Genomic DNA, 27562 nt, shown 5'->3' with positions numbered 1-27562 from the left:
TGGTCCTCAAAAATCAGACTCAGACTCTCAGAATGAAAGGGGTTTAAAGTGTCCACCACGCCTGTCAAGTGCGAATTGGTAGACTTCATATAACATAACACTTTCTTATAAGAACTCGCAGGTGTATTCTCTTCGTTGTTTTTCTTCATCGCTTTAGAAAGTAATAGGTAATTAATTGCCAATACGCACATAAATTTTAAGAAAAAGGTGAAGGCCTGGGATTCGAAGCCTCTATTGAAGTGCTGCGTTTCAACAACTAAGCTATCACTACTCGAATCGAACAATCGATAACGATAGCGAATACGTTACGCAATCATACGCGTCTCATCTCAAGACGGTTTTCGTTTAAGCGGCCAATTTGGAGTCTAACAACAGTTTTATTGAGTGGATCACGCAATAGGCGAGCCGAGGCAAACAACCCCGCCTACACTCGCAGCGGACGTTCGCCACACGGACACAATCGCGTATTTACATACTGGCCATTATGTGTGTTGTGCGGCGCCCACGCATCGCCGAACTGCGATGTGAACCTTGGGAATTAGGCGCCACCGTAGCTCTTTAAGCCCGATTATATATATAAACATTGAATGGATAAGACTAGATTTTTTTTACAATATTTTGACAGGTAAAGCCCGTGTCTCGGTTGTGTTACGGTAAGTTATAAACATTGTATAGGAGAATACTTTGTTTGCCACGGCACGCGTTTGACGCCCTCTATGTCTGTAGGTTAATGAAACCTTAAGATATGACAAATGTGTTGCCGAACAAAATTTCAGACAATTTTGAATTCTAAGTAATTTTTTCCTCGATGCTTTTTGGTGCAAGAAAAGTTGTTTCTTGCAATTTTTTCAGTTGATTTGAAATTCAACGAACTACGAGTAAGTAGGTACTTACATGCGAACGAAAAAAAATTGAATAAAATTGCTTTTACATCAACATTAATTAACGAGTTCAATGACCTGAGTGAAACTATTACCAAATATTCCTTAAACAATAAAGTATTGAGTAGCTGACGTTGCAATGTACGAATGAGTAATAAGTCTAAACCAGTGATAACGCTTCGTTTGCAAATGTGATATAAATAAAGTTAAGTGCTTATTACCTAGTATTTTACGACGTAAATACTCAATCAGCAATTTTCTTTTTATTTTTAAAGTAGCAAGCGAAATTGCATTTATTTGATGATAAATGGTAACTGCCGAAAATGGATATTTATTAGAGATGCGCCGAATAGTGGTTTCACCGAATAACCGAATACCGAATAATATTCGGTTTACCCTTAACCGAACCGAATATTCGGCCGAATTATTCGGTTTACTATTTCTCTATAGTCAATTATGTGTATTCATTAATTATCAGTTATGTGTATTCATTAACACTTTAAAATGTTGATTTGAGTTTTAAAAATAAATACTGATTTAAGGTTATAAATAAATGTTGACTATACTAACTATAGATTAAGTAATAAATGTGTTGACTTGAGGTTTCAAAATAACTGTTGATTTGTAGTTTGATTAATTTATTTTATTAGATTTATTCAACACATTCTTCATAAGATTTTAGTTTAACTTATAATATAACATAAATCTTATAGACGTTTTGTGTTTTAGTCCTTGTACCATGTCGTGTATACAAGAAAATAGAAATAGTCGAACCGAATATATTCGGCACCAAAACCGATAATTCGGCCGAATACAAATAGCAAAAAAAATGCCGAATACGCCGAATACCGAATACCAAACGAATATTCGGCGCATCTCTAATATTTATATAAACCCTAGATAGTAATAGGTTTATTTAAGGACTCTTACCTTACCTTAGAATACAGCGCTAAACTGTGCCCTTAGTATGAGTTTTTATGTTTTTACAAAAATTACTGCTTTTGTATTTGTTTACTTATTTGCCCATACGTTTCCAATCAGCGCCCCTAGCGGACTGCATTAGAACTGGTTGGAAGTGGAAGTAAATACGTCAACAAATAAAAAACAGTCATTTTTGTAAAAACGTTAAAACTCATACTAAGAGTACCTACTGTTATTACAAATAAATACTTGAGTAATAAATACATTTATGAATAAATCAGTCTGTTTCTCATTATCACAGACATAATAAATGTAACCGCGCATCGATAGATAGTGTTTTGATTGCGAATTATTACAAATTGCTCATGTCGGTGGTGGTAATAAATTCATTGCTGTTACACCATCCGAGATCACAAATGGCGGCCCACGCACCGGTCGTTACACTGCACAAAGATACAAAGTACAGTCTACTTGTTATTAGGGATGGCGATTCTTTAGAAAAACATCGATTCTTGATTCGATTCGAGGTGTGATGAATCGATTCACAAAAAAATCGATGCATACAGAACCGTATTTCTAAAAATTTCTTTTTCGATTCAGGGGTGTAGCTATGCTATTAATTAGCTATTAATTAGCGAAAAAAAAATCTCATCAGGACCAAACAGTCACTGAAATACGTGTCCGTCAGCGAAAAATGTCTATATCACATTTGTAAAAGTTTGTAATATTAAATAAACTTTGAAAAAAAACTAATTGCGATTTCCTAGGATGAAATATCGACTCACTAAATCATTACTAGAGATTCATTAAAATCGATTTTTTGGTCCAATAAATGCGATGAATCGCATCGATTAATCGATCTCAGATCGGCATCCCTACTTGTTATTAGGTACGGTAATAACTGTATACTGTATTGTAAGTATTAACGAAGTAAGCATTCAATGTTTATGTTTAAATTGAGGTAATGATGAAAGAAATATTATTTAATTATATCGATAATGAATTGATAGTTATCTAGTTAACACTTAATGAGCACAATGAAACGGAATGTAAATAAATTAGTAATTAAGCCGCTTCGAAACTCTTTTTTTCAAATCTTTGATTTTTTTGATAACGTTTCTGTTTCGTTGTGCGAAAGTCCTGTCAAAGGGATTTTTGAATATCAACGCATATACAAATAACCAAAAAAAAATAGAGTTTAAATTTTTTCATGTAATAAGCAAACATTTGGGATAAAACATATCAAAATTTATTCAACGACCGGCATGGCCGAGCGGTTACTGTAACACGGAGTGGTTTCGATCCTTGCCCAGACAGATTTGTAAATGATGTTTTTAAATTTAAATTCTGGGTCTTGTTTATGTATTCATCATGTGCGTACATCCACGACACAGGATTTTTCAGTGCGAAGCTACAAATGAAGACAACGTATTTTATTTCTTATGTATATGACGTAATGTAAGTATATTTCCAAAGTAGAACACATAATAGAACTGAACGAAAATGGAGCGCAGTTACTGTGGATGGAAGTGTCTGTCAGTTGCCGCCTACGACGCCTGTCTAAAATGCAGCTATTTTGGATGCTCTATATCAGCGGTTCCCAAACTTTTCTTGGGACCACTTTATGTCAAACTTATTAGCAGGGGCCACAATGTAGATAAAACAAAAATAAACTGTAATGATTAAACCGAAATTTTCTTTCAAAACTCAATAGGAACAAAAATAAAAAGAAATTATAATATTATAGGAAAACCTTTTATAATTTTGTTTTAATGTGTTTTCTGGGCATGCGTCATCTTCACTATTTCGGCTATTATAGGACTAATATTGTAATTCAAAGCTAACACTACACGCAATTCATTGATTCCAGCAACTTTCAAGCGACTTAACGCCCGCTCAATTTAAAATCTTTCGCGGGCCATATGGGCTTTTGCGGACCACTGGTGTTCCACGGACCACTGGTTGGGAACCGCTGCTTTATATGCACGAACATACCTTTCGGAAACCAGGTCGATGTGGCAATTTTAACTCACCTTCCGCCTTTAAGTCATTTATAAAAGTTTAAATAATTGGGTCAGAGCGAACAGATAGCTATTTGAAGAATGCAGGTCATCTGCAGAATAATGCAGTAAGAGATTATAAAATTAGCAGATATGCCGTGACACTTGTGACATTTGAAAATAGAAAACTTTAAGCGCGTTTGAAACTTGTGTATGTGGCCGCGGATAGTACACAAAATCGACAGGATACATTTTATCAATAAAACATTACGCAAATCAATAAGAATGAAAATCACAAAACTTACACGAGATCTTTTCAGGCATGAATCCTGAATAATTTTCCTGTAAAAGCCACCTGGGCAAACGTCTGTAAAATTGTTTAACATACCTGATATAACACACTGCTATTACGAGTATTTGGTATTAAAAAAATCCACGTATTTTATGCCAAAAGTGGCCAAATTATTTTACGAACAAAATTTAAATAAGAGCGAATAATTATTTGCTTAAACCTTAAATAACCGTTATATAAATATACAGTTCAGTGTAAATTTCCTGAAAATTCCAGAAATTCTAATCTCTTCGTAAATTGGAGCGATTCAACCATGAAAATTTGTTCGCTCTAACGCACATCCATTTAAGTGTATAAAGATGTATAACTGTAAAGCTCTAAGCTACATAAATTAAGCTGAAGGGTATCAATAAACAAAGGAAAATAAATTTCTTATCGCATCCTATTCAGAATTAAAGGTAGCATTTTCCTTTGTAGGTAGAATTCTTAATTTCGAAAAGTAACTAAAGTAAATTCATATTGACTTAATAAATAACTAAACTAAATTTGTAAATGTAGGACCGATTATTGTAATTGGACTAGTATATTCAATAATTTACTTCAAATGGACAATTGCCACTTATAATAAAAACCCTTAATATAAACCTTGTTTTTATTAAAATATTAAGAAAATTTGTCTATTCTCTGCGTTCCTTGCGTAAGTATTATGTACACTTTATTTAATTTTATTATTATTATATACATACAATTATTTTTCTTGCTAATAGTCGCTAATTAACTGATTGGCTTCAATTAACAGTCCAATATACTTTTTAGTGTCAGGTAAAATAATTTGTGGAGAATGACGTCATTTAAGTTTATTATACAATCTACTAAACGTACAGTATCTTAAGTTCTAGTTATTTTTGTATAACGAGCAGGCTAACCTACGCGTAAACTAAATAACAGTTCGTATTGTTCCCAAGGTTGTCTGGAATAACCTAACTTGCCGATAACACCGCTTACCGCTTTCCAACCGGCTATTTTAAATACTACTTAATTTTATATTCAACTAGCTGACTCGGCAAACTTTGTACCGCCTCAAAATCTATTTATCAAATATATTTCATATAAAATATAGCCTATGTTACTCGTGGGTAATGTAGCTTTCGAATGGTGAAAGATTTTTTAAAATCCGTTTAGTAGTTTTTGAGTATATTCATTACAACCAAACAAACAAACAAAGTTTTCCTCTTTATAATATTAGTGTAGTAATCTACACTCGCTAGTATACTAGTATACCGCAGATTCGACCGCGTTTTAAAAAAAATCAAGGGATTGCCATCCGTGAGTGCCGGCATAAGTGAAAACTCTAAAACCTTACCTGAATAATAAAATATAATAAATAAAAAATGGAAGTGACATCAATTGACGTAATTTTTCTATGGTGAAACCGGATGACATTTTGACTTTTGAGTTTGCTTCGCCGTCTTACGAATTTTCGATCAGGACGCGTGACCTGACGAGATTTTAACATTTTTACCCATCACAAAAAGTGCACAACGCCCCTAAATAAATTTTCACTTAAAAAAAAACATGACACATGTAACTGAAAATTTTGTAACTTCAGTGGTGCCATCTGTCGACATTTGGTCGTACCAATTCAGAAACCTTCGTGGGCTCATGTACAACAACTTTTTTAAAGACCATCACATGATCAAATGTATAGTTTACGAGTCTATAAAGGAGATACAGACAAACATTCATTTTTATATATAGATTGTACTCACTTTATAATTGTTTAGGAGTCGGCATTGAGGCCAGTTTTAGTAATTCACTGTCTATCATTGAAATGACATTTCCGTTCATTTGTTTCCTCGTATCGTTTACATGTGATTTACTTTTTGGATTCCAGAGTGAGGATAAATTTAAATTAAAATGTTTATGTAGAGGTTGTGTAGAAAATATGTGAATGTAAGTTGTGTATAGGTAGAGTATAGTACATTGTCTTCTGATACATAAATCTTATCTTGAACTCTACATCAATTTCACTTGAAAAGGTTGAAATAGTCGTACAGTGTGTATCCACGACTATCTCTTGAATCGCATGAGGTAGGTAAGGGTTAAACAGAACTAGTAAATCGTATGGGCCAATACGTAAACAAAAACCAAAACAGTCATATTTGTCAAAACATTAAAACTCATTGTAAGGGGCTGTTGACAAACAAAAAAGTAGTAATTGTGCCTTTAAATATAATGTTTTGTCTTTAAATAACGATGTATTGAACATTTAGAAAGTACCTACCAATAAAGGCTATAAGTTCGATGGTCCTCAGATAGGAAATACCGATTAGAGCGTACAATCTCCAGGCTGTATCTATTTAAGCGTTTATTGTCAACGTGTGCATACTGAACGAGTTTAGCGCTCGCATGTGACCTTTCAGGCGTAATGATATGTCAATCTATATAAATTGTATTTTAATTAATTAAATCAAAGGGTCTGTCTACGATTTAGAAACAGCTTAATTTATTTGTACGGCTACTTATATTGGAAAGCGCTGAGTTTATTTGGGAAACTTCCACTTAAGTCGAGTAATTTGAAATTAATCTATAAGCATTATTTTATGTAAATAACTAAATTTAAATCTTACAGTTTGTTTGTTTTTTTTTTTATTATATAAGAGTAGCAGACGAGCATGCAGTCCACCTGATGTTAAGTGGCTACTACCGCTCATGGACATTTGTAATCAACCCCAGATAGGATTAGATATTCCTACCTGAGGTCGGCCACAGATGCGCCGCTACCCCTGAGGACTAAGCTGGAACGCCTCGGAAAAGTCTGTCTTCCTTACCACACCCTTCAAACCGGAACACAGCAGCGCCTAACACTGCTGTTATTAGGTAGAAATAGGTGTGGCGGTGGTGCCGCCGGAGTCGAACCACAAAGGGTTCTACCACCTTAAAAACTTTGTAAAAAAAGACTAAAAAACCGGTATAATTTTATGAGCTTAAAAGTTTCATCAAATAGCATAAAGTTCACTTAAGTATATAAATTTCATAATTCCACAATTTTAAAGCAATAAGAAATAGAGTAAGAAGTACAGTTATTATGAACAACTGATCTAATCTAAGTCATGAATTAAACATAATAATTAATTAAACGACTATATTATATGCAATCGATAGTTAATGAAATTACGACTTATTAATTTCGTAAACTGCGTGACTCGTGCTGTATTGACTTTAGGGCTCCTGCACACTAGCGTTTTTCTGGCGGTCGATGGACGCATACGACGTTACCGCAGCGTCATTTATAATCATGTTTAATAACAGAATATTTTTATTATTAACAATAATTTTTAAATGATAGATTTGTTATTAAAGTAAAAACTCCTTATTAGTGATCGAAGGTAAAAACAGAATTGTTTACACTGCACTACTCAGATACGTACCTACACAATACACATGCCGTTTTTTTGCGGCGTACGTGCGTGCGTTGCGCCTATGTCCATTAAACGCCTAAGCTTTAGAAACGCTAGTGTGTAGGAGTCCTTAGTACCCTCTATACGTCATTATGGTCTGTAGAATAGGAATCTCATGTATACACGAGTGTATGTACTGTACTATTTGTAAGTTCTTTTGGCAGCATATTCAACTGTTTTCGAATGGAATTCTAATTTCATTGAATATAATGAGCTCTTTACATTACCAAGGCAATTATGGAATTTATATTTGGCGTGTTTACTTTAATACTGTTAAAACGTTATAATAATTGCGGTTGAATATTAATTATACCAGTTATTTACTTGATTAAGAAACATCATAATTTTATTTTTGGTTATCGACAGTAAACTGTGATGGTGTATTTAATCTACAGACACCGTACGTGTCAGGCACGGCCCGTCAACAAAAATCATTTATTGATCTATATACCCTACCTAATGTATATAAAGGTATTTAATTCTGTCACATCATGAGTATGCAGACACGAGTCGTACTTGTCAAAATATTACAGAATAATTGGCCAAGTGCAAGTCGAACACGCACAGGGAGGGTTCTGTACCACCAAAATGTTCATATTTTATTTTCAGTATTTGTTATTAAAGCACCTATTGAAGATTGTGAGATACATTCTGAAAATTAAACTGGCTGATTTTTTTTTGAAAATTTTGTATTTATTATTATAGCGGCCACCCTTATACATACTCTGTAAAACATTCAAGTGTCTATCTATGACGGTTCAGGAGATAAAGCCCTGTGACAGACGGACAGGCGGAAGGACGGCCAGACGGACAGCGGAGGCTTAATAATAGGGTACCGTTTTTACCTTTTGGGTACGGAGCCCTAAAAATATTATGTATTTGATTTGATACAACACGTTCAGCGTCTGTAATACAAATGTAGTCTGACTGAGAATTTGTGCGGAATACAACCAAGCATGTGCATCAGTCAGAGACATTGATATCTTTCATGATACAAGCGTTGGGTTAAAATAGAAGCTAACCAAATTACTAATGTAAAATTTAATGTCTTTGTATTTATGTTATTTATGTTCATTAATTTACCTCATAATATTTCTAAACCGATATTTTTTAACCGTTAAAAAAGCAATAACTTGTCATATGTGTAAATGCTACACGCCTATAATTACATACAATTAAATTGCCATTGCCATTTAATTGCCTTACATACATAGAACAGTTGTATACGTATAATATTATAGTTTATATGTTTTGTTTGTTAAGCTGTTGGCGTGGTAAAATAAATAAATAAATAAATAAACCCAGCATAAGTTGCCAAAATTCTAAATAACGCGTGTTACGTTGGAAAAGTCTAACAAGAATAGCAGGTGCTCTCTCAATCGGTCTTGTCAATTGACGCTACATCTTGCCAAGTGCTTTCCCGTGAAATTTGGCGCGGCAGCCATCCGGCCTTTTCTTCACTTCCAAGATTAGCATACTTGAGATCATTCATTTGTTTACAGAGCGTTCTTACGATAACGCATTGGCAACTGTCACGTGTCCCGTGTTGAGTACGATTTGATTATGCCCGTTAGTAATAAACAATCTGTACCCTTAGTACATGGATTAGTAAAGATACTTCGCCGCCTTGAAATTGAATGAAGCCACAAACGGCTTATCAGTAAGTTCTTTTCTTGACAAAAAAAAACTATTTTAGGGAAAATTTACGAATAAATAACTAATACTGGGTAATTTACATAAGAAATACATAATTTTTTCAAATATTTTAGGGACATTTTAGCACGGAGACGAGGCAAAACTTTTTTACGCAAATATTTCAATTCTCAAAACTGGGTACATTTTCTTGTTAGGAGTGAGTAATCTTTTCTAATCTGTGCCTTTAGTATAAGTTTTTCCTTTTTTTACAAAAATGTCTATTTTTGTATTTGTTTACGTATTGCCCGTACATTTCCAATCAGTTCTGATACGGACCGCTAGGGGCGCTGATATTATGTATTCGTATGCTAATAAAACCCCTCATTAAAGTGTTTAATTGTTACGAAAAACAAATGTAAATGTTGAGAGGTTATTAATCGAAAGTGTCATCTCAGGATTTTAACATTAACTTTCGAATGCAATACATATTTACCATTATCTAAGCCGGAAATCAAATTCCTAACACGTGAAGACTGTGAGAAACCGCGGCATGAACGTACACTGACCGTATAAGCCCAACTTCGCATGTCCTATTTCGTATTCGCAAACATATCAATGCCGGCCTCGTGTGAACAGTTATTGTTTCTCGATTTAGATTCCATTCGTGACTCTTACACGCGTAGGTAAGTCTGCGCTCCGTTGAATACTAAACGCTAATCTGAGCCGCGTGACTAACCCACCTGCAGGAATTACCACCGATTGTATGCAAAGAAGCCGAACCAGTACCTACGCACTCGATTGATTTGCGATCACTCGGATGGAAACTAAATCTAATAATTTTACAACTGTACTGTTCCTTGTTGTACCAAAGGAGTTATTCTGTTAGACTTTGTTGAATGCTCTGTTAACTTAAGGTATGTTACGATCCCACCATACTACTACAACTTTTAGCAACAATATACAAGACACTACAATCTTTTGAGAACATAACAGAGACATCTCAGATGTAAAGGTTTCTTTACGTTTTGTTTATCGAATTGAAGCTAGTTATAATGTCTTAAATGCATTTTAAAAACATCACAGTGTTAACCGCTTAGTATTCGATTTCAGACCAGAAATAAATCAAAATAATATTTCAATCAACAATGACATCACAGCATACTATTAAACTGTGTTAAAACGTAGTGTGGAGTTAGCAACCAAAGATAAAGTTGTTTATAAATAATGATACAAAGTTCATTATTTTGTTCACGAGTTGAAGTAATAAAGTAATTATGCAAAACAAAGATTACGCTAATGATGTAACAAGACCGTTGGTGTTTCCACAACAAAGCTAAAGATGGCGTATTATCTGTTCCGGACATTCTACATAATTAAGAAATAATCTACTTACTCTTATTAATAAATTATTGGTACAAAAAACTTACCTTAAAATGCTTCTATTAGACATATGCGATATATTGGAGAAAAGCTTTGAAGCGAAGCTCTATTATGTTTTTTGAAAAGCTCTAATAAATAACATTCTTTTGCTCCTCACCTTAGGGTTGCCTGGAAGAGATCGCTGATTAGCGATAAGGCCGCCTGTTGTATTGTTCTATATTTGTATGTTACTTTGTTATTTCATGTTGTGGGTACAATCAAGTGTATTATTATTATTCTTCTTCTTTTGCCAGGCAATATGACATGCCTGGCAAAATAATTTTATTTATTCGATATCTACAAGAAGCATTTGTAGGCAGTAAAATTGTTTTATATGATAGGTGATAGAATCATTCTCTGTCATGACAACTTCTAGAGTGAAATAGTCCTTGCGTTTCGGTGAAAGGATGTGGATGTCCACTGATGTGTACATATGAGGCGAGCATCTTGGTCTTCAAGAGTAGCATTGGATTTGTGACTGAGCTTAGAGAGAAGCCTTGTTCTACATCGAATTGGTTATAGATGTCCGTGGGCGGCAGTGGCCATTTACAACTGACTGCATGCTCTTTTCTTATTTAAATATTAAAAGTAACAAACTGGGGCGCTAATTCATCAAAAACTTTGCAAAACGAACTTGTCCAACCGACAATAATTGTTTCGTACCAATATTGCCTTTTATCAAAGTGATTAATTTTTTTGGCCGGACACACCAAATTTCCGATTCCGATTTTAGTTAAAACGAAAACAAATATTGTTATCAATGTTCAGTTAATTAATAAAGAGCACTTGTTTCATGACGCGTACACAAGTGTCAACTCGATAACAAACTAGTTTATGTAAATATTATTAATATGAATCTATATTTATAGAGGTTACGATAAACAAGCAAATGAAAAAGTAAAACTTTCCCATATAAGTCAGATAGTACTACTTTCTTCTGAAATTCTTAATAAGTTTACTTTGGTAGCGATTTAATAAGATTATTAAGTCAATTGTAACAAACATTACCTAAGCAATATAAGTTTGTTATAATGTTAGCAAATCGTTTATTCTAAAAGAATACAAGACGTGAATATGATTTTTCTTTACATAATGTTTTTATTTGGAAATGTTATTATTTTCTTCCTTCATTCGCTTTTTAAAAACGCTCCAACGAAAAAGTTTCGGCCTGAAATATATTACGTGACCTGTCAATCAATGTAGATGGCGTTAGTGTGTGTTAATTAGAGCTTTAGGGAGGAAAGTTATTTTTTGAAAATCTTAACAATGTCCACCCGATAGCCCTATATTTAATCTCCTTGTCTAATCCCAAAATAACTGACATTTTCTAAGATTATTTACAATGTTTGATCTGCAAAAACCAGCATATTTCAGTAACACTCGAGAAAAACAAGTTTAATTACCCAATTTGTTAGATAATTTGGACTTACTTATAAGAAGACCGTTTAAATATAAACCAACGTGATAACACAACTGTCAAAACAGTAATAATAGTCTGTAAAGTTTGTATCATAGTAACTCGGGAATAATGTTTACATTTACGGTTAGGTAGATTGTACCCACGTTTCAACTCCCCCGCTTTATGAACTACTAGTTGTCCGTGGTTTTGCGTGGGCTGCTATAAATATGTAATAGTTTTGACTTCGAAACTAAAGTTTTCGTGGAATGTTTAGTTTGGGAGAAAATTCTCTTCGTAGGCTTCATCGTTTTTCAAAAGAGTGAAGCACACAAGTGGTCAATACCGCCAATAGTTCTAATCAACTTATATAGGACAGGAATTCTGCCTGAAGCCGATCGCAGATGCGAAACCACTTTTGAGGAGATCATTGCATCAAAAGTAGACCCGTATCCATACTATTAAAATGCTAGAAATAGCTGTGTGGTAAAGTAACACTACTGGTTCTATGGCCTTTCCACCTTTGGGTGTGGCTATTTATTAAGTATAGTACAATATATCCCTTAGAACTGCCAGAAGATGGCCACAGGCTCGACACCTTATTTGAATTAGCTTATATTAGTGCTTTGCCTTAATTGTACGATTGAGTGACTTTGTTTTAACATCCCTTTGATCCCCTTTTAACTAAACTACGAGTGAAATTCACAAGTAGTTTTTACATAAGAGAAGTTAAACTTCTTTTTGGAATATTGACGAGTGTTAATTTTACACACCGGCATTTAAAATGGACGCTAATTCGTGGTTAAATATCGCATGGTTTGCAGAAAAGGCTAAGGTAAAGGTAATTAAAAAATATATATTTTTCAAATATGAAACGGATCGACACGATACGATGTTGCGATACGTACAGTTTGTAATGGAAATAAAAAAATGTAAATTCACTTCTTGCGTGTACACATTGATTCACACTTCTTTTTTTATTAACAACGCCAAAGAAGTACCACTTCTTACATATACAAGAATACAAGAAGTGTAACTTCTTACGTGCTTACCTTAATCTCAAACGATTGTTTATGTTATCAGCATAGAAAATTGCTATTATTTTTAAATTAGTACACTTTTAAAATATTTATTTGTTCAAACGTGTGTATGATAGGAGCAAACCACATGGAGCATCGTGACGTCAAGACTTGGTACGGAAATTCCAACACCAAAACGTCACGCTTAATGTTGCTTTTAATTTATATTTAGATCTGCTATGATTTATAATGAGCTAGACGATGTTTTTCAATGCTTTTGTGGGAGATACGTGGGCGGAGACAGGACACAACTAGCGACATTATTATGCTTCAGTCATTCTGTTGAATTTAAGAAGGAAAATATAGAATCCCGTTAATAATAAATCTATCCAAGTTTTACCTGTTTTAGTAGGCTTAACCTTTGATAGATTAAATATCAATAACTGGCGATACTAATTATTCAAGAAATGATTTTTTATCTACCATAATCTTGCAGTTATGCTTTTGTAATATTATGCCACCATATTTGTGTTAATTAAAGGATGTTTCAGTTTGTTGACATACGCGCACGCGCACTTCATGGAAATTTCAGTGAATGGACGCGAGACAGACGCGCGCTCTTGTTTTCAAAATCTTTCAGAGAACACCATCCGTCTTAATGGACGAGTAATAATATTTTCCTCAGCCCAAGAATTTTTCCCTGGAAATTTTAAATGTTGCCCGATACAAAAAGCAAAAAATAGATAAAAGAAGTGATTCATTTATTGTCTGTATTACATACAATGGTGGGAAATTGGAAATGCCGTGCCATCAATCTTCTATTATAGTAACAACGGTTACTTGTATTGAACTTTTGATTTAATAGATGTTTTACCATTGTCTATGGTTCTATAGACTATAGAGTTAAAAGTATTTTTTATCTGTCTATAAAATTATTAGGTAGGTACGTATAGAGTTAAATTTTTTTGGTGAAGGAAAATATGATTTCTTTGTAAAAATTGGAGTGAGTTAATCAGTAATTTTCTATTGCATTTAAGCAGCTACAGGATAGGTCGTAAACTTTTACAATAGTTTCTCTATTAATGTCCTTTGGGCGTACAATATTGGGACATTAAATAATAATATTAATAAAAATAATAACAAATCATTGTATACTTATTTACGAAGGGTAGGAAATAATCATGAGTACATAGTGTAGTATGTGAGAAAGTTTTCATAAACATCACTCTTTATATTCAGTACGCATAAAATATTACGTAGGTACTTTTAGCCATTTTAGGGCTTAAGTGTAGGTCTTATATAATAGCGTAGGTATTGCGGGTAATACACAAGGTCTCTTTTGACATGAAATACCTGACCTTGAACACACGAATTAACTTCGTAGGCTTTGTGGCAACTATTTTCGGTTCAGGGTTTTTCTTTATGGAGCATAGCACGCCAAAATTCAACGTGATAAATACCTAGGTTTTAGGATTCCGTACGTAAAGACTAAAAACGGAGACCTACTATTTAGCCTCTGCGTTTGAAGGTGGTAGAACCCTTTGTGGTTCGACTCCGGCGGCACCACCGCCACACCTATTTCTACCTAATAACAGCAGTGTTAGGCGCTGCTGTGTTCCGGTTTGAAGGGTGTGGTAAGGGAGACAGACTTTTCCGAGGTGTTCCTGCTTAGTTCTCAAGGGTAGCGGCGCATCTGTGGCCGCCCTCAGGTAGGAATATCTAATCCTATCTAGGGTTGATTACAGATGTCCATGGGCGGCAGTAGCCACTTACCATCAGGTGGACTGCATGCTCGTCTGCTACTCCACTATTATAAAAAAAAATGTCCGCTTGTCCGTCTGGCATAGGGCTCTATCTCCTAAACCGTAATAGATAGAAACTTGATTTTTACAGAATATGTAGAACAGTGGCCGCTATAGCAACAAATACGAAAAAATCCCCTATTTTTCGACGTTTTTCGCTTTATCTATTAAACCGTATTAGGTAGACAGTTTAAATTTTCACAATTATTTTAATTCCATGGCTGCTATAATAAAAAATACTAAAAATAAAATAATAATTAAAATTTTGCTGGTAATCATAATAATAATGAAAATTTGGTGTTTGGTGGTGGTGGTTCGCCAATTTTTTTCCTCGCTCGATACTACGTTTATCGTATACACGTCCTTTGCTTATCTGCATTGTTAAGATAACATGTTCTAAATATTTTGCACAACAATGTGTAGCGATATGTCAATAAATGATGAATATGTTAACTAACTTTATAGTTTTAATCGTACACACTGAAACAACTAGTGACATGAAAATTAATGACTTCATATTGTGTAACATGAACTTATATACATTATTTATGCATAATTGAACCTAACTAACACGAATTTACGTATTGGAACTTAGCTTAGAACGTACGAATTTAAAACCTACGAAAACCAAACGGAATAATGGCTAAAGAAAAATACGACTAAATTCGTTCTGAGCGTGTACTATTTCAGCGCTAAAACTAGCGTCCGATATTCTAAAACGATTTTATAGTTCTTAAGACAAGACTACAAAATACAGACAAGCGAGAACGCTTAGAAAAGCGTGTACTATTTCAGCGTTAAAACTTAGCGTCTGATATTCTAAAACGAATGTATGGTTCTTAAGAAAAAACTACCAAAAAACGTGTACTATTTCAGCGTTAAAACTTAGCGTCCGATATTCTAAAACGAATGTATGGTTCTTAAGAAAAAACTACCAAAAAACGTGTACTATTTCAGCGTTAAAACTTAGCGTCTGATATTCTAAAACGAATGTATGGTTCTTAAGAAAAAACTACCAAAAAACGTGTACTATTTCAGCGTTAAAACAGCGTCCGATATTCTAAAACTAATTGATGGTTCGTAAGAAAAACACTACCAAAAGCGTTCTCAGCGTGTACTATTTCAACGTTAAAACAGCGTCCGATATTCTAAACGTTAAGTGAACGTTAAGCTGATGGTGTTCAGCATTGAACTTGAACGTGCGTGAGTGACGTACATGCGGGGCGGGGAGCAAGGCCGCCGCTATCGCCATCGAGTAACTAACCGTGAACGATACGATACCCGCTCTAACTAACCTTAGATGAGTAAAACATAGATTGATCACTAAAAAAAATGCAGAATTGAAATTGTTGCAACATTTTTATATTCTATTTTAACAAAGCATACAATATTCTATGAAATTTACCTACGCAGCATTAACGGTCGGAGTTTTCTTTTCTTAAGATAATTATTTTCTTTTGTTCATCTTAGATGAGTAAAATACATAGATCACTCCAAACAAGAAAGTGTAACCAGTTTTGAGTGTTGAAGTTTGCGTAAATAGTATTGCCACGTCTAAGTACGTTTTAAAATGTCCCTAAAATTTTTGAAATTCTTATTTATTTATTACGTAGTATTATACGTAAATTTTCTCTTAAAATGTTTTTTATTTGTAAAATCATCCTTTTGTGGTTTCATTCAATTTCAAGGTGATGTATCTTTCTATTTTACTTATCCTAGCCGACTGCTTTTTATTGCTCGTTCAGGTTAACGAATCGCTCGGAGTTTAAATGACAATTGACTGTTGCAACGTGGCTTGAGCGCCATCTGTGGCGTGTGATATCACAGTCGCGGCTTGAGGACGTGGAACGTTTTTAACATGCTTTTATTATCTTCACCTGTATTTATGTTTGTGAGTTTGTGTGTAACTCTCTTTTGGACTAAGAGTCCGTGACTTACTGTTAGTATATCCCCCCCTTCTTCGCTTCGGTCTTAGCTGACGTCATTGCCCATGTATCAGTTTTCGAAAAGAGTCCCACACTTTTTCCACAATTAAACTATTTACTGCTTCCTAATTGATTCCTAGATTGAAAATTACTCTACTTTTTACTTGATTTTATGATATAGGCGTGTTCTTTATTTTAATTATATTTATTATGTACTAGCTAGTCTTCACTAGTACGTGTACGATGTACTAATAATAAGTAGCTTAATCGGTTACTTCTAGGCAATACATAATTAATATAGCGGCATTAAATTCTAAGGTACTGTACTAATAGGTATTAAAAGTACTATAAAGGAGTACTAGTACATTATATCGCTGTACTATTACAGTGCAAACGAACTAAAAAAAGTGTCCGATTAAGTACAAAACTAGTACAAGCATTCTATGTAAATTACCACGTTGACAAATGGCGACTATGATTAGGACCTATGTATAGTTAAAAGACGCTTTCATTTATATTTATTTGCAATCAAGCAATTAATAGATTTATAAGTGAACAAACAATTTTCGTGACATATTTTTTTCTTTTGCATTCGGCTGGAAGAGTACAATTGTAAACGTGTAAGTTTAAGGTATTACTGTACCTACTTGTGTGTAAATATAAGGTTTTTTTTTATTATACAGGAGTAGCAGACGAGCATGACCTGATGGTTACTGCCGCCCATGGACATCTGTAATCAACCCCAGATAGGATTAGATACTCCTACCTGAGGTCGTTCACAGATGCGCCGCTACTATTGAGGACTAACCCTCGGAAAAGTATGTCTCCCTGAATGCAGAAATAGGTGTGGCGATGATGCCGCCGGAGTCGAACCACAAGGTGTTCTACTACCTTCTAAATAACTAATTAAATTAAGGTACTAAATTAACCTGTATAAAAGCACTATACCTATTCAATTCGTAATACAAGCGGAAGGTACAATTATAGCCCTCATTTTACATTTACTACAACTAACTTTTAATAGACTATCATTCGTATTCTAAACCGGTCACAAATGCGAACAGGTAGGTAGAGCGATAGCTTCATTAAATATAATTAAGATTACCTTGAAATAAAAAATAAAGGCATTATGAAACACCTAATCATAAGCGAAGCATTCATAAGTATTACAATGTCTTCATTGATCGAGGGCAGTGAATTAGTCGCAAAAACTTTTTCAAATAACTATTCACAATGGTATAATAGGATAATCATTTATCGGAAATTAGTTTTATTTAATGACAAAATTCTGTATAATATAGGTACGTTTCATTTAATTGTTCACTATTACGTAATTATTTTTCAGTATTATTAGTTATGAACGTCATTAATCAAATTTGGCATGGATTATTTATTTTTCTAGATACAAAGGTTTTTAAAGCTACAAAGGTATAGCGGTTATAGTAATACACACTGTAACATTTTAGTGTCTAGCAACCTACCTACTAAAGACAGACACTTGACAATTTCTACCTATTACAAATTGTCAAATTTCTACCTATGGTAGGGAAGAATTGTATAGATTCATGTTTAATAACGGATCTTAAGAGATAGAGCCCTGGGACAAGATGACATCGGCTTAGTAATTTTATTTTATTTGCTCCAAAAAGTGAGCAAAATATGTGCGGCGGTGGAACCACTGCAGTTATAAAAGGAAGACTTTTTTGAAATACATATCAGTTAATAAAATAACGCTTTAATTAATTTATTACATTTGTGCATGGTTGCATTCTTCATATCGCAAAGCGTGGTGTGCTTTATAACTGTCGCTACAAACTTTTCTTATGATAAAGTCATATAATATCATCTCTACACTCGTGCTCCCATAAATATCTCTGATAGAGTCTTATTACATAGAGGTACGATAAACTTTACATCATTATAGAGACACTGTTATAGATTTTCATTTCGTAGAAGTTGGAAAATCTTTTTAAAGTACAGTAACTGACTGTATTTTAGCGTGAATCGGAGTTGGGGGTACCAATGTAACACATATTTCCAGCGTGGGGCGAAGTTGCGGCACCAATGTAAGACATAGTTTATTATACCTATAAAATAATAAAGTATCACCATTATCATCACAAAGTACTAAGCATGATGTTGTCATTCGAGACATAGAAACAAACTAATTATGAGTTGTACAGCAAGCGAGGTGAAAGGTGTATTGATACGTGGTAGTAGCTGATAATCTCTGACCTTATTATATGCATCATATACGTCATGTGATACTAATTATTTAAATTATAAACACCAATATACTTATACTATATATATTTTTTTATATACGCTAATGATTTCAATGATCTTTCCCAGAATTTTTAGGTAAGATTAAAGACTACATTATTTGGTAGACCTACACCATAGATTCGTTAAGATACTTCGCCGCCTTGAAATTGAATGAAGTCACAAACGGCTTATTAGTAAGTTCTTTTTTTAAATTTTTGACAAATAAAAATATTTTTAGAGAAAATTTACGAATAAATAACGAATACTGCGTAATTTATATAATAAATAAATAATTATTTCAAATATTTTAGGGACATTTTAGCACGGAGACGTGGCAAAACTTTTTTACGCAACTATTTCAATTCTCAAAACTGGGTACATTTTCTTGTTAGGAGTGAGTAATCTTTACTAATATATGACCTACACAATTAATTATTAAATAATTATAGGGAAAAATAATTTAATTTAAAACACAAATTAAAGTAAAACACTGTTTACATGAAATTATTAACAACGTCATAGTTTCAAAATTCTTCAATATATTTTGAGTTTTAAGGGCTGATATTTGCTGTAGGATCTATTTTCAGGAATAAATCGTTTTAGAAAAGTTCCACGAGCTCTTAGGTAAATAGCTATTTCTATTTTAATAAAATCTGTTCTACCGCTTCAACGCATACTGAACATTTCGTTTTTCCTATTACTTTATTTCCTCCATGCGATTATTTATAGATATCAAGTTCTATATTTGCCTATAACTTTTTATAGTACACAAGCTCTGCCTCGAGATTTCAGTTGCGTTTAAAACTGTAAATATTTGGAAAACATGTGTTTCAATTTTGCGCAGAACTATAATTTTTTTTTTAACAAAACGTCCTTTTATTAACCTAATTTACTCCTCATAACATCAGCCAACTACCACTGAAAATCCTATCAAAATCGATAAAGCCGTTTCAGACATTAGCCTTAAAAACAGACGGAAAAATTGTACACCTACTTTCATATGCATTTAGTAAAAAGCTGTTTTCTTGATATAACACACAAACGCTTCAATGTAATCGATATATGTATGTACTTAGGTATAGTCCTCGTAAAACTGCTAGTCCGCTCTGAATATAGAAATGAATCGCGTCGCCATAGCAAGTTGTATGACTACACCTGCAACAACTTCAGAGCGGACTTGCAGTTTGGCGCGACAATAACGCATAAGTAACCACGAAATGTTCGAGCAGTTCGAATAATTTCGCTACCAACAATAAGCGACAGAAAGTATATGTATAGTATATTCGGTGGCCTGTAAATTTGCGTATCGCATTCTTGTTGCATAAGACGTGTATTTCGCAAATACAGTGTAGCCGCGAAAGCTGTGACGCAACGTGCGCAAGCGCTGCCCATTGATTAGTTGTGAATGTAACCGGTTACCTAATCCTAGCAATTCCTATTCTTAATTCACAACAAATATCTCTAAGTGTATAAAAGTAGAATGGCCGCGAACTCGGTCACTTGGAAAATAATGGAATGGAAAAGAATTTGCGGAATTAACCGGTTTGTGTGATTGGCAGGTTTGATACTAGAGCAATATAGAATATATTTTAGTAATACTTATACTTCAAATACTAATTATGCACGTATGTACGTATTATCATAATTTTGCTATTAATGGATGCTTAATATTAGCTAAGTGGTTTCATTTTTAAATAAGTTTTTTAAAATAAACTTTTTAGTAACGTAATTCTGTTTTCCGTACCCTCAGAAAACTTTTTCATTTAGCATCCATATCTTAGATGCTCTATTGGTCCACTATATTGCGACACCTGCCATATTGGAATTAGAATGACGTCACTACGCTAACCCTGCATTCTAATGAAAACCAGACTTGTATGCAAAATTTCAGGTAAATTAATTCGGGTTAGATTAAAATTCAGTTGCAAAAATCTATCCTTACTTATTATGTACGAGTTAAGAAGACAAGTTAACGTTTTCAAAAACACTTCTTTTTACCTATATTTACATTAAGATTAAAGACATAACAACAGTAGATACATGAATGTTTGTTTGTTGTACAAAACATGGAAGCATTACAACTGTAGGGCCGAGTTTATAAACAGCACCCTTGCTAATATTCATTGTTTACGAATAACAATGTGTTTGTACTGAATATTATTTATATGCAAATTAGTTGCTTGACTATTGTGCTCAGTACTTCCCAGTAACAACTGATATGGTGGTATTTAATGGTACTCTGTAAGAGGTATATGCTGTATAATCAGATAGGTTTAGTACTCGTTTGTTTTATTTGTTAAAAGACTTTATGAAATCTAAGTTTAACTTTTAAGGTAAATAATTATAGGTTTTCATTTGTATTTATGTCCAAAACCTACAAATTTATACCAATTAAGTTGTACTTAAGTAAAACATTTAATTCATTTTTAACCGACCCAAAAAGAGAGGTTATGTATTTGTTGTTTATGGATTTTTTTAATAGTGAGTATATAAGTTTACAACGAGCTCACATAGTTACAGAAATAAATATAATTTAATAAATTTGTAGACCGATTAAGCTTACAATTTTACGATATATTATAATTTTTTGGGAAATAAGGAAAGCAATTTCTATTATTACCGTTATATAATTGAAGAGAATTCCACTATGTAGTACGTATCAGTTAATTTATGTAGCTATGTATGTATGCATGCTAATGAAGTATAATTATCGACGGCGTGAGGTCGCCGTGGAAACGATAACACTGCAAAATACTGTAACATGAAACACCGCCATTGCCGTAACTCAATGTTGACATATACAACGAGATACCGTTCCACCCGTGAGAATATTATTCATTTGTTTCGTGAAGCTCTCGACGCATTTCTTTATTTTCGTTGCGAACTGTACCTACCGTTACAGCGAAATGTATAAGTCACACCTTCTTTGTATCTTTTTTTGTTTAACCTAACGATTAAGCAGACGTGCTACCTGATGGAAAGTAGTCAACGCCGCCTATGGACATTTGCAACACCAGAGGAGTCGCCAATGCATCGCCGGCTTTGGATGAGAGCTCTTATTGCACCTTTTTGTAGAGCCCCATGTCATAGCGTTCCGGGAATACCGGGAATACACTGAAGTAGCAAAGGAGTGTACAATCAACCTGATGTTTTCTGATTATAGACATCTGTAACCAACTCCACATAGGACAGGGTCTACTGAAAACGGTCACAGATGCATTACCACTCATAAGGACTTAGATAGTTGCTTCATATATAAGTCAATCGGTATCCATACACTTCCATCGAAATGAAGAACTATGTACGAATTTAATCTCTCAAATATATTCAAGACTGTGTATAGCCCGCGTAAAACTGCTAGTCCGCTCTGAATATAGAAATGAATCGCATCGCCATAGCAAATGGTATGACTACCTGCTCGCAACAACTTCATAGCGGACTAGCTTGGCGCGGACTATTCGAGTGTTATGAATTCCTTTTCATGGTACATTTGCGAATTTCATTGACGTACATGTTATTTACCCACACGTATGTCACAAGTGTTTCCATAACACCAAACAATAGGTGAGGCGTTCATTCATGTACGTGCGGTAAAGGTACAGGTATGTGAATATTATCGAGGCTAATAGTTGATAACGATAGATATCGTCGTAGGCGGTAGCTGGCGATAAGCCGCGCCGTCTGTGTGCGTGGCACGTAGGGTTGTTTAAAATTATTGGTATTTATATGAAAGGTTTTAATATCGATATTATGGTGAGATTATTGAAAATCCAACGCGATATTATTGATTAATACAAATCGAATCAAATCAATTTATTTAAATAATAAATAAGGTCATTTTTAGTTGTTAAACATTTTTGTTACATAGTCATAAATATGTATTACAAACACATATTATAACGTGTTGTTGGATTCGTCTTAATTGTGATAGTGACATTGGCTTTATTTTTAAGTATTTAGTTGTTTTTTTTTTGTTTTCATCAAAAAGCAAAAAGCGCACCGTCGAATTTGAGGCTTCCGCTAATAAAATGTCGCTGACAAATTTCAAACACTACAAATTTTTATGACCTCTTTGATTTACCGAGTCATTTTACAATACCTTTTCTATACCAATATTCAATTTTGTCTGATATCGCGATATCATATCAATATTGACATAGATTTCGGTTTCGATATAAACAAAATTTCGATATATCGTAGCATCCCTAGAATAAGTCCCTACAGTCCTGCACTATCGCCACAAGTACTGGTATCTTTGTTTTCTTTGCAACCGCCGCCCGTTATCTCACAACTGGTCGTTTATTTAATTTAGTTTAGTTCATACCCTTTATACGACGACAAATGGACACGAATAACACCGGTCAACCTTACGCCTCGATTGAAAAACCCTTTGTGGTTCGACTCCGGCGGCACCACCTATTTCGTCCTCATAACAGCCGTGTTAAGCGATGCTGTGTTTTGGTTTGAAGGATGTGTAAGGGAGATACACTATTCCCAGACATTCCAGCTTAGTCCTCGGGAGTAGCGGCATATATAGCCGACCTCTAGATCTAGATTCCAACCTGAGGTCGACTATATATGCCGCTACTCCCTTAAGACCTTAAGACTAGTCTTATCTTTTTTTTTTAACAAAAAAGAAAGTCTTATCTTGGGTTGATTACAGATATCCATGGATGGCAGTAGACACTTACTATCAGGTGGACTACATCAGCTACTTCTATCTTTTATATATAAAAAAAATAATGACACCGACATCTTAAGGCTCGATAATTATTATAGCATGTTTGTTAATAATATGTGAGAGGAATAAATAAGTATCTCCGACACAAGGAGAGCAATTAGCCGCGATGTGTATCGACTCTACATTCATCTTGCACTTGTGCGACAAATAATTTACTTTTTAAATTTTTGATGGATTGCTTATTTTATTTGTATCATTAAGTTAAAGTTAGTATTATCTTTTGTGAATGGCATCCCAAGCTTTTAAATAGCATCTTCATTTACTATATGTAGTCTAAATAAACTCTACGTCCTTAAAATAATTGTATTCTATATTCTATATCCTTAAAATAGTTATTTCCATACCTAACATTTTATTATTTATCTAGTGCTAAAATAGCAATATATTTTTTAATGTCTTAACGCCAATTTTAAAATGACATTCCATAAAACTCATTTCATTAAAATGAAACGGTATTTTCCTTGATAAATTACAAAAATAAATATATGTATGCATGACATTCTAAGTCAATAATAATTTATTCTTAAAAATGAATTTGTATTATGTTTAAAAGTGATTATAATTTTTAACCGACAAAAAAGATTATGTATTTGAACGTTATGTATGTAAGCTTGTATGTCCGCGATTTTCTCAAAAACTACTAATCCAATTTGGAGTTTTAATCATTTGAAAGCATATCTTGCAAGGAAGGTTTTAGTATAAAATACATGAGGCATTTGTTTACATTTTTTAATTATTAAATGTTTATGAAAATATTTTAATAGAGTTCTAATTTTAGTAGTTCATACTTTTTGCAATTGATTCAGTGAATCACGAGATATGCAAATATGATCAGATATGCATGGAAATATGCAAGATGTTTGAGGAAGGAATATTTGTTCGCTTCTCTTAGAAAATCAGAGTCACAGCCTCACAGGCCAATATTTATTATAGGAATAGGATTAAAACTAAAAAGAAAATAATATTGCAATATTGCAAGGATGAAATAACTCATATAACATTTCAATAAGAAACAGGACCTTGTCAAAGGATTTTCTTCTTTCTTATATGTAAACCGATGAAGATATTATTATTTATATACGAGTATTTATGGCGCAGCGCTAAATATGAGTTCATCTTACAAACATGTTTAACAAAAAACCTAAGTAATCCGTCGTTTAATAATAAATTTATTGCCCGCAATAATCTGTATTGATGCATACTTATTTTTAATTTTCTTATTTTCTTAACCGGCTTTTTGTAACACGGAGAAGATGAAACATTCACCCTTTAAGTACTCTAGTAGTAAAACTATTAAGTGTAGTATGAGTAAGGGGTCGGCGACAAAGGAATGGTTCATAAAGTGATGCTGTTCTTATTAAATCTACTCTTGTCTTTTTGAAAACAACGTGCATAATATGACATCTAATTTAAAATACCAACTAAGTTTGATAGCTCTTGTGCGCTGTATTCCCTATTTCATCAAAGGACTTTGCAGTGGATTTTCCAAACAATTTCTGTACATTAGTTTTAAAACAAGCAATATAGCGATATAATAGGACAGATAGTCGAATAATCAGAATATTTAGTTGGTTTACCTTCAACATGAAGCCTAAGAGGAAAACAGCCAGATATAAAATGTATCTGTACGACTATCGCACATTTGAACTCATGTGATATTTATTTATTTGAGACCGAAGAGAATAAAATAAACCTTCTGAGAAGTAAACTGGAAATACGTAGGGTGTCGGGAAACGACAACAACAGTTACTATCTATATGCATGTACACCTACAGAGATATCTACACATCTATGAGTTATGCAGCTAACAGCTTCACGAAAACCTTTCCTATCATATCACGTAACTTTTACATAGAGCGCCATATTGGCTGCCTTTTGTGTTGTGAACGTGTAAGTGTACATACTACGTAGGGTCGAAGTTTATCGGTGTCTTCCAGTGCCGCTCTACGAGTACTTTTCCTTCTAGTTCTAATTTTAACTCTTTAATTAGGTATTCTTCAAAATACGCGAACGATAAGCCGGTTCTATTGTCTTGTTAATTAATTTAATTGTCTTATTTATTGCCCTGTTCTTGTTCTCGTTCTGATTTATAACAATATGCTCATGTGTTTCATTTTAAAGTAAATTTTGTATTTGACAATTGCAACTTTGTATAATTGCATGTATATTTTACAGTCGTATCATTAATATGTCCATTGGTTAATGTTACTTAATGAATACAGAGGTCGAACTCGCCTTGACGTGTGGTGAAGGAAACATACATTGACAATCTAATCAAATTGATGAATGGTGCACGCCATGGCAGGAATTCATTGTTTACGTCGAAAGAAGGTCAGGTTCGTACACATAGAAAAGTTTCCTCAGATAGCTTAGAGGACAACGTGAAGGTCAAATTAGGTATTCTACATACTTATACATATTGTTGAAGGTGTTAGCGTTTTACACTGCGGCACTCTAGCGAATGTAGAGTCCTCTCTGTATAGATAAAGCTGCTAATATTTACAAAAGAGCACCTTTAGAATTCATGCAGATTGACAGGAACAGTGTCTCATAAGTCCAACAAGTTATGACCGTAATGTGTCAAAGTGGAGGGCTCGACGGTAAGCTGGGCGCCGAGTGGCACGGCACCACACGGCACGGCACAAACAGGTAGAGAACACGGAATATAGAGCGGCGGGCGGGCGCCGGGCGGAGCGGTACCGACACGCTCAGAAACAACCTAAATAAAGCAGGCCAGCAGGGAGTAGCCGTCTCGGCGGACGCGGAACGCGCACACACGCGCCCGCCGGGCCGCCACACTCCCGCACCGCTCACACGCTCGCCGCACGCACACACCTCTCGCCAGACGAAAATAAAATCCACGCGACGACGTATGCGCCATGCGAATAGGAAGGCGGCCGGGCATATTAACGCGAGCCGCCCGAATGAACGAGGAGATCCTTACGTTTCGTGGCACTGTCGCGAGACGGTCACGGGCGCAGCATCTCAGGCCGCGGGCTGGCGTCTCTCGCTCGGAGATCTCATCCGAAGGCGATGTCCGCCACTCCGAACTGGTTTCGTGGGCGCGCTCGGATTCCGGTGGAAAAGTACACGGGTGTGACGTCCACGAACATTCGGCACTCGCGATATCGCGCGCCTGCCGCTGCGGTCACTCGGCAGGAAAATCAACGGGCGGAGATTAGCATGAATGATATCATAGGTCGATGTCACGATCGGTGTAACGCGAACGAGGTGCGACGTCGGCGCAGGTCGCAGCGCGACTGGCGGCGGCACTACGCGGAGCCCCGTGCGTAGTGAGTGGCCGTGAGGCGCGGGGACGAGGAAACCCGGCGCGAGTACGGCGCGCCCGGCCGCGGCCCACGCGAGAGGCGGGGCGGGGGACGGGGATTAATCACGTAGTAAGTATGCCCCCCGGGGCCACGCCGCCTCACCCGCCTCACCCGCCCCGCACATAGAACCTGCGCCCGGCCGATACTCGAATAAATACTAATGCAATACGAACGCTCGTCGTGCTAGACTGTAACCGGACACTTCTCGAACTTAAATGAATTCCTACGTGAGCGTTCCCACCGAATCTTGCCCCCGTATGTCGAGTGCCGTCGGCTGTCCGGCTGCGAGGCGCCGCTTTTCTGCTCGCCACATAAACTTGTGATGCAACTCGTTAAACACTTATAAGAAAGTTATCAATCGGCTCGAGAAACTTTACTTATTCGTTTTACTGGGCGCGTGGATTGACTTATGGCCATGAAAAGTATTAAATTTACATTTTAGGCAGAGAGATTAGAATATCTCCTTTTTACTTTTG

At 34.9% G+C, this 27562-nt stretch overlaps 1 protein-coding gene across 2 annotated transcripts in view; it reads right to left on the bottom strand.

Annotated features, from left to right (window-relative positions):
• The window catches only part of Atx-1 (Ataxin 1), a 50489-nt gene extending 23382 nt beyond the window's left edge, over nt 1–27107 (bottom strand). The window contains exon 1 of one of the 2 annotated variants that reach the window (XM_073091460.1): nt 26702–27107. Coding sequence is in view for 1 of the 2 variants with exons in the window: in XM_073091459.1 (XP_072947560.1) it covers nt 26271–26283 (13 nt within the window). In the remaining variant the exon portion in view is untranslated. Of the gene's footprint in view, nt 1–26270; nt 26675–26701 lie in introns of those variants that run through there. The other variant, XM_073091459.1, reaches the window with a different exon arrangement.
• Between the last annotated feature and the right edge of the window lie 455 nt (nt 27108–27562).

Source organism: Epargyreus clarus, unplaced genomic scaffold, assembly GCF_041222505.1.
Source record: "Epargyreus clarus isolate Ecla_fem2 unplaced genomic scaffold, WU_Ecla_fem_2.2 ptg000034l, whole genome shotgun sequence".
In the NCBI taxonomy this organism is placed as follows: Eukaryota; Metazoa; Arthropoda; class Insecta; order Lepidoptera; family Hesperiidae; genus Epargyreus; species Epargyreus clarus.
This window is presented reverse-complemented; position numbering and strand designations above follow the sequence as displayed.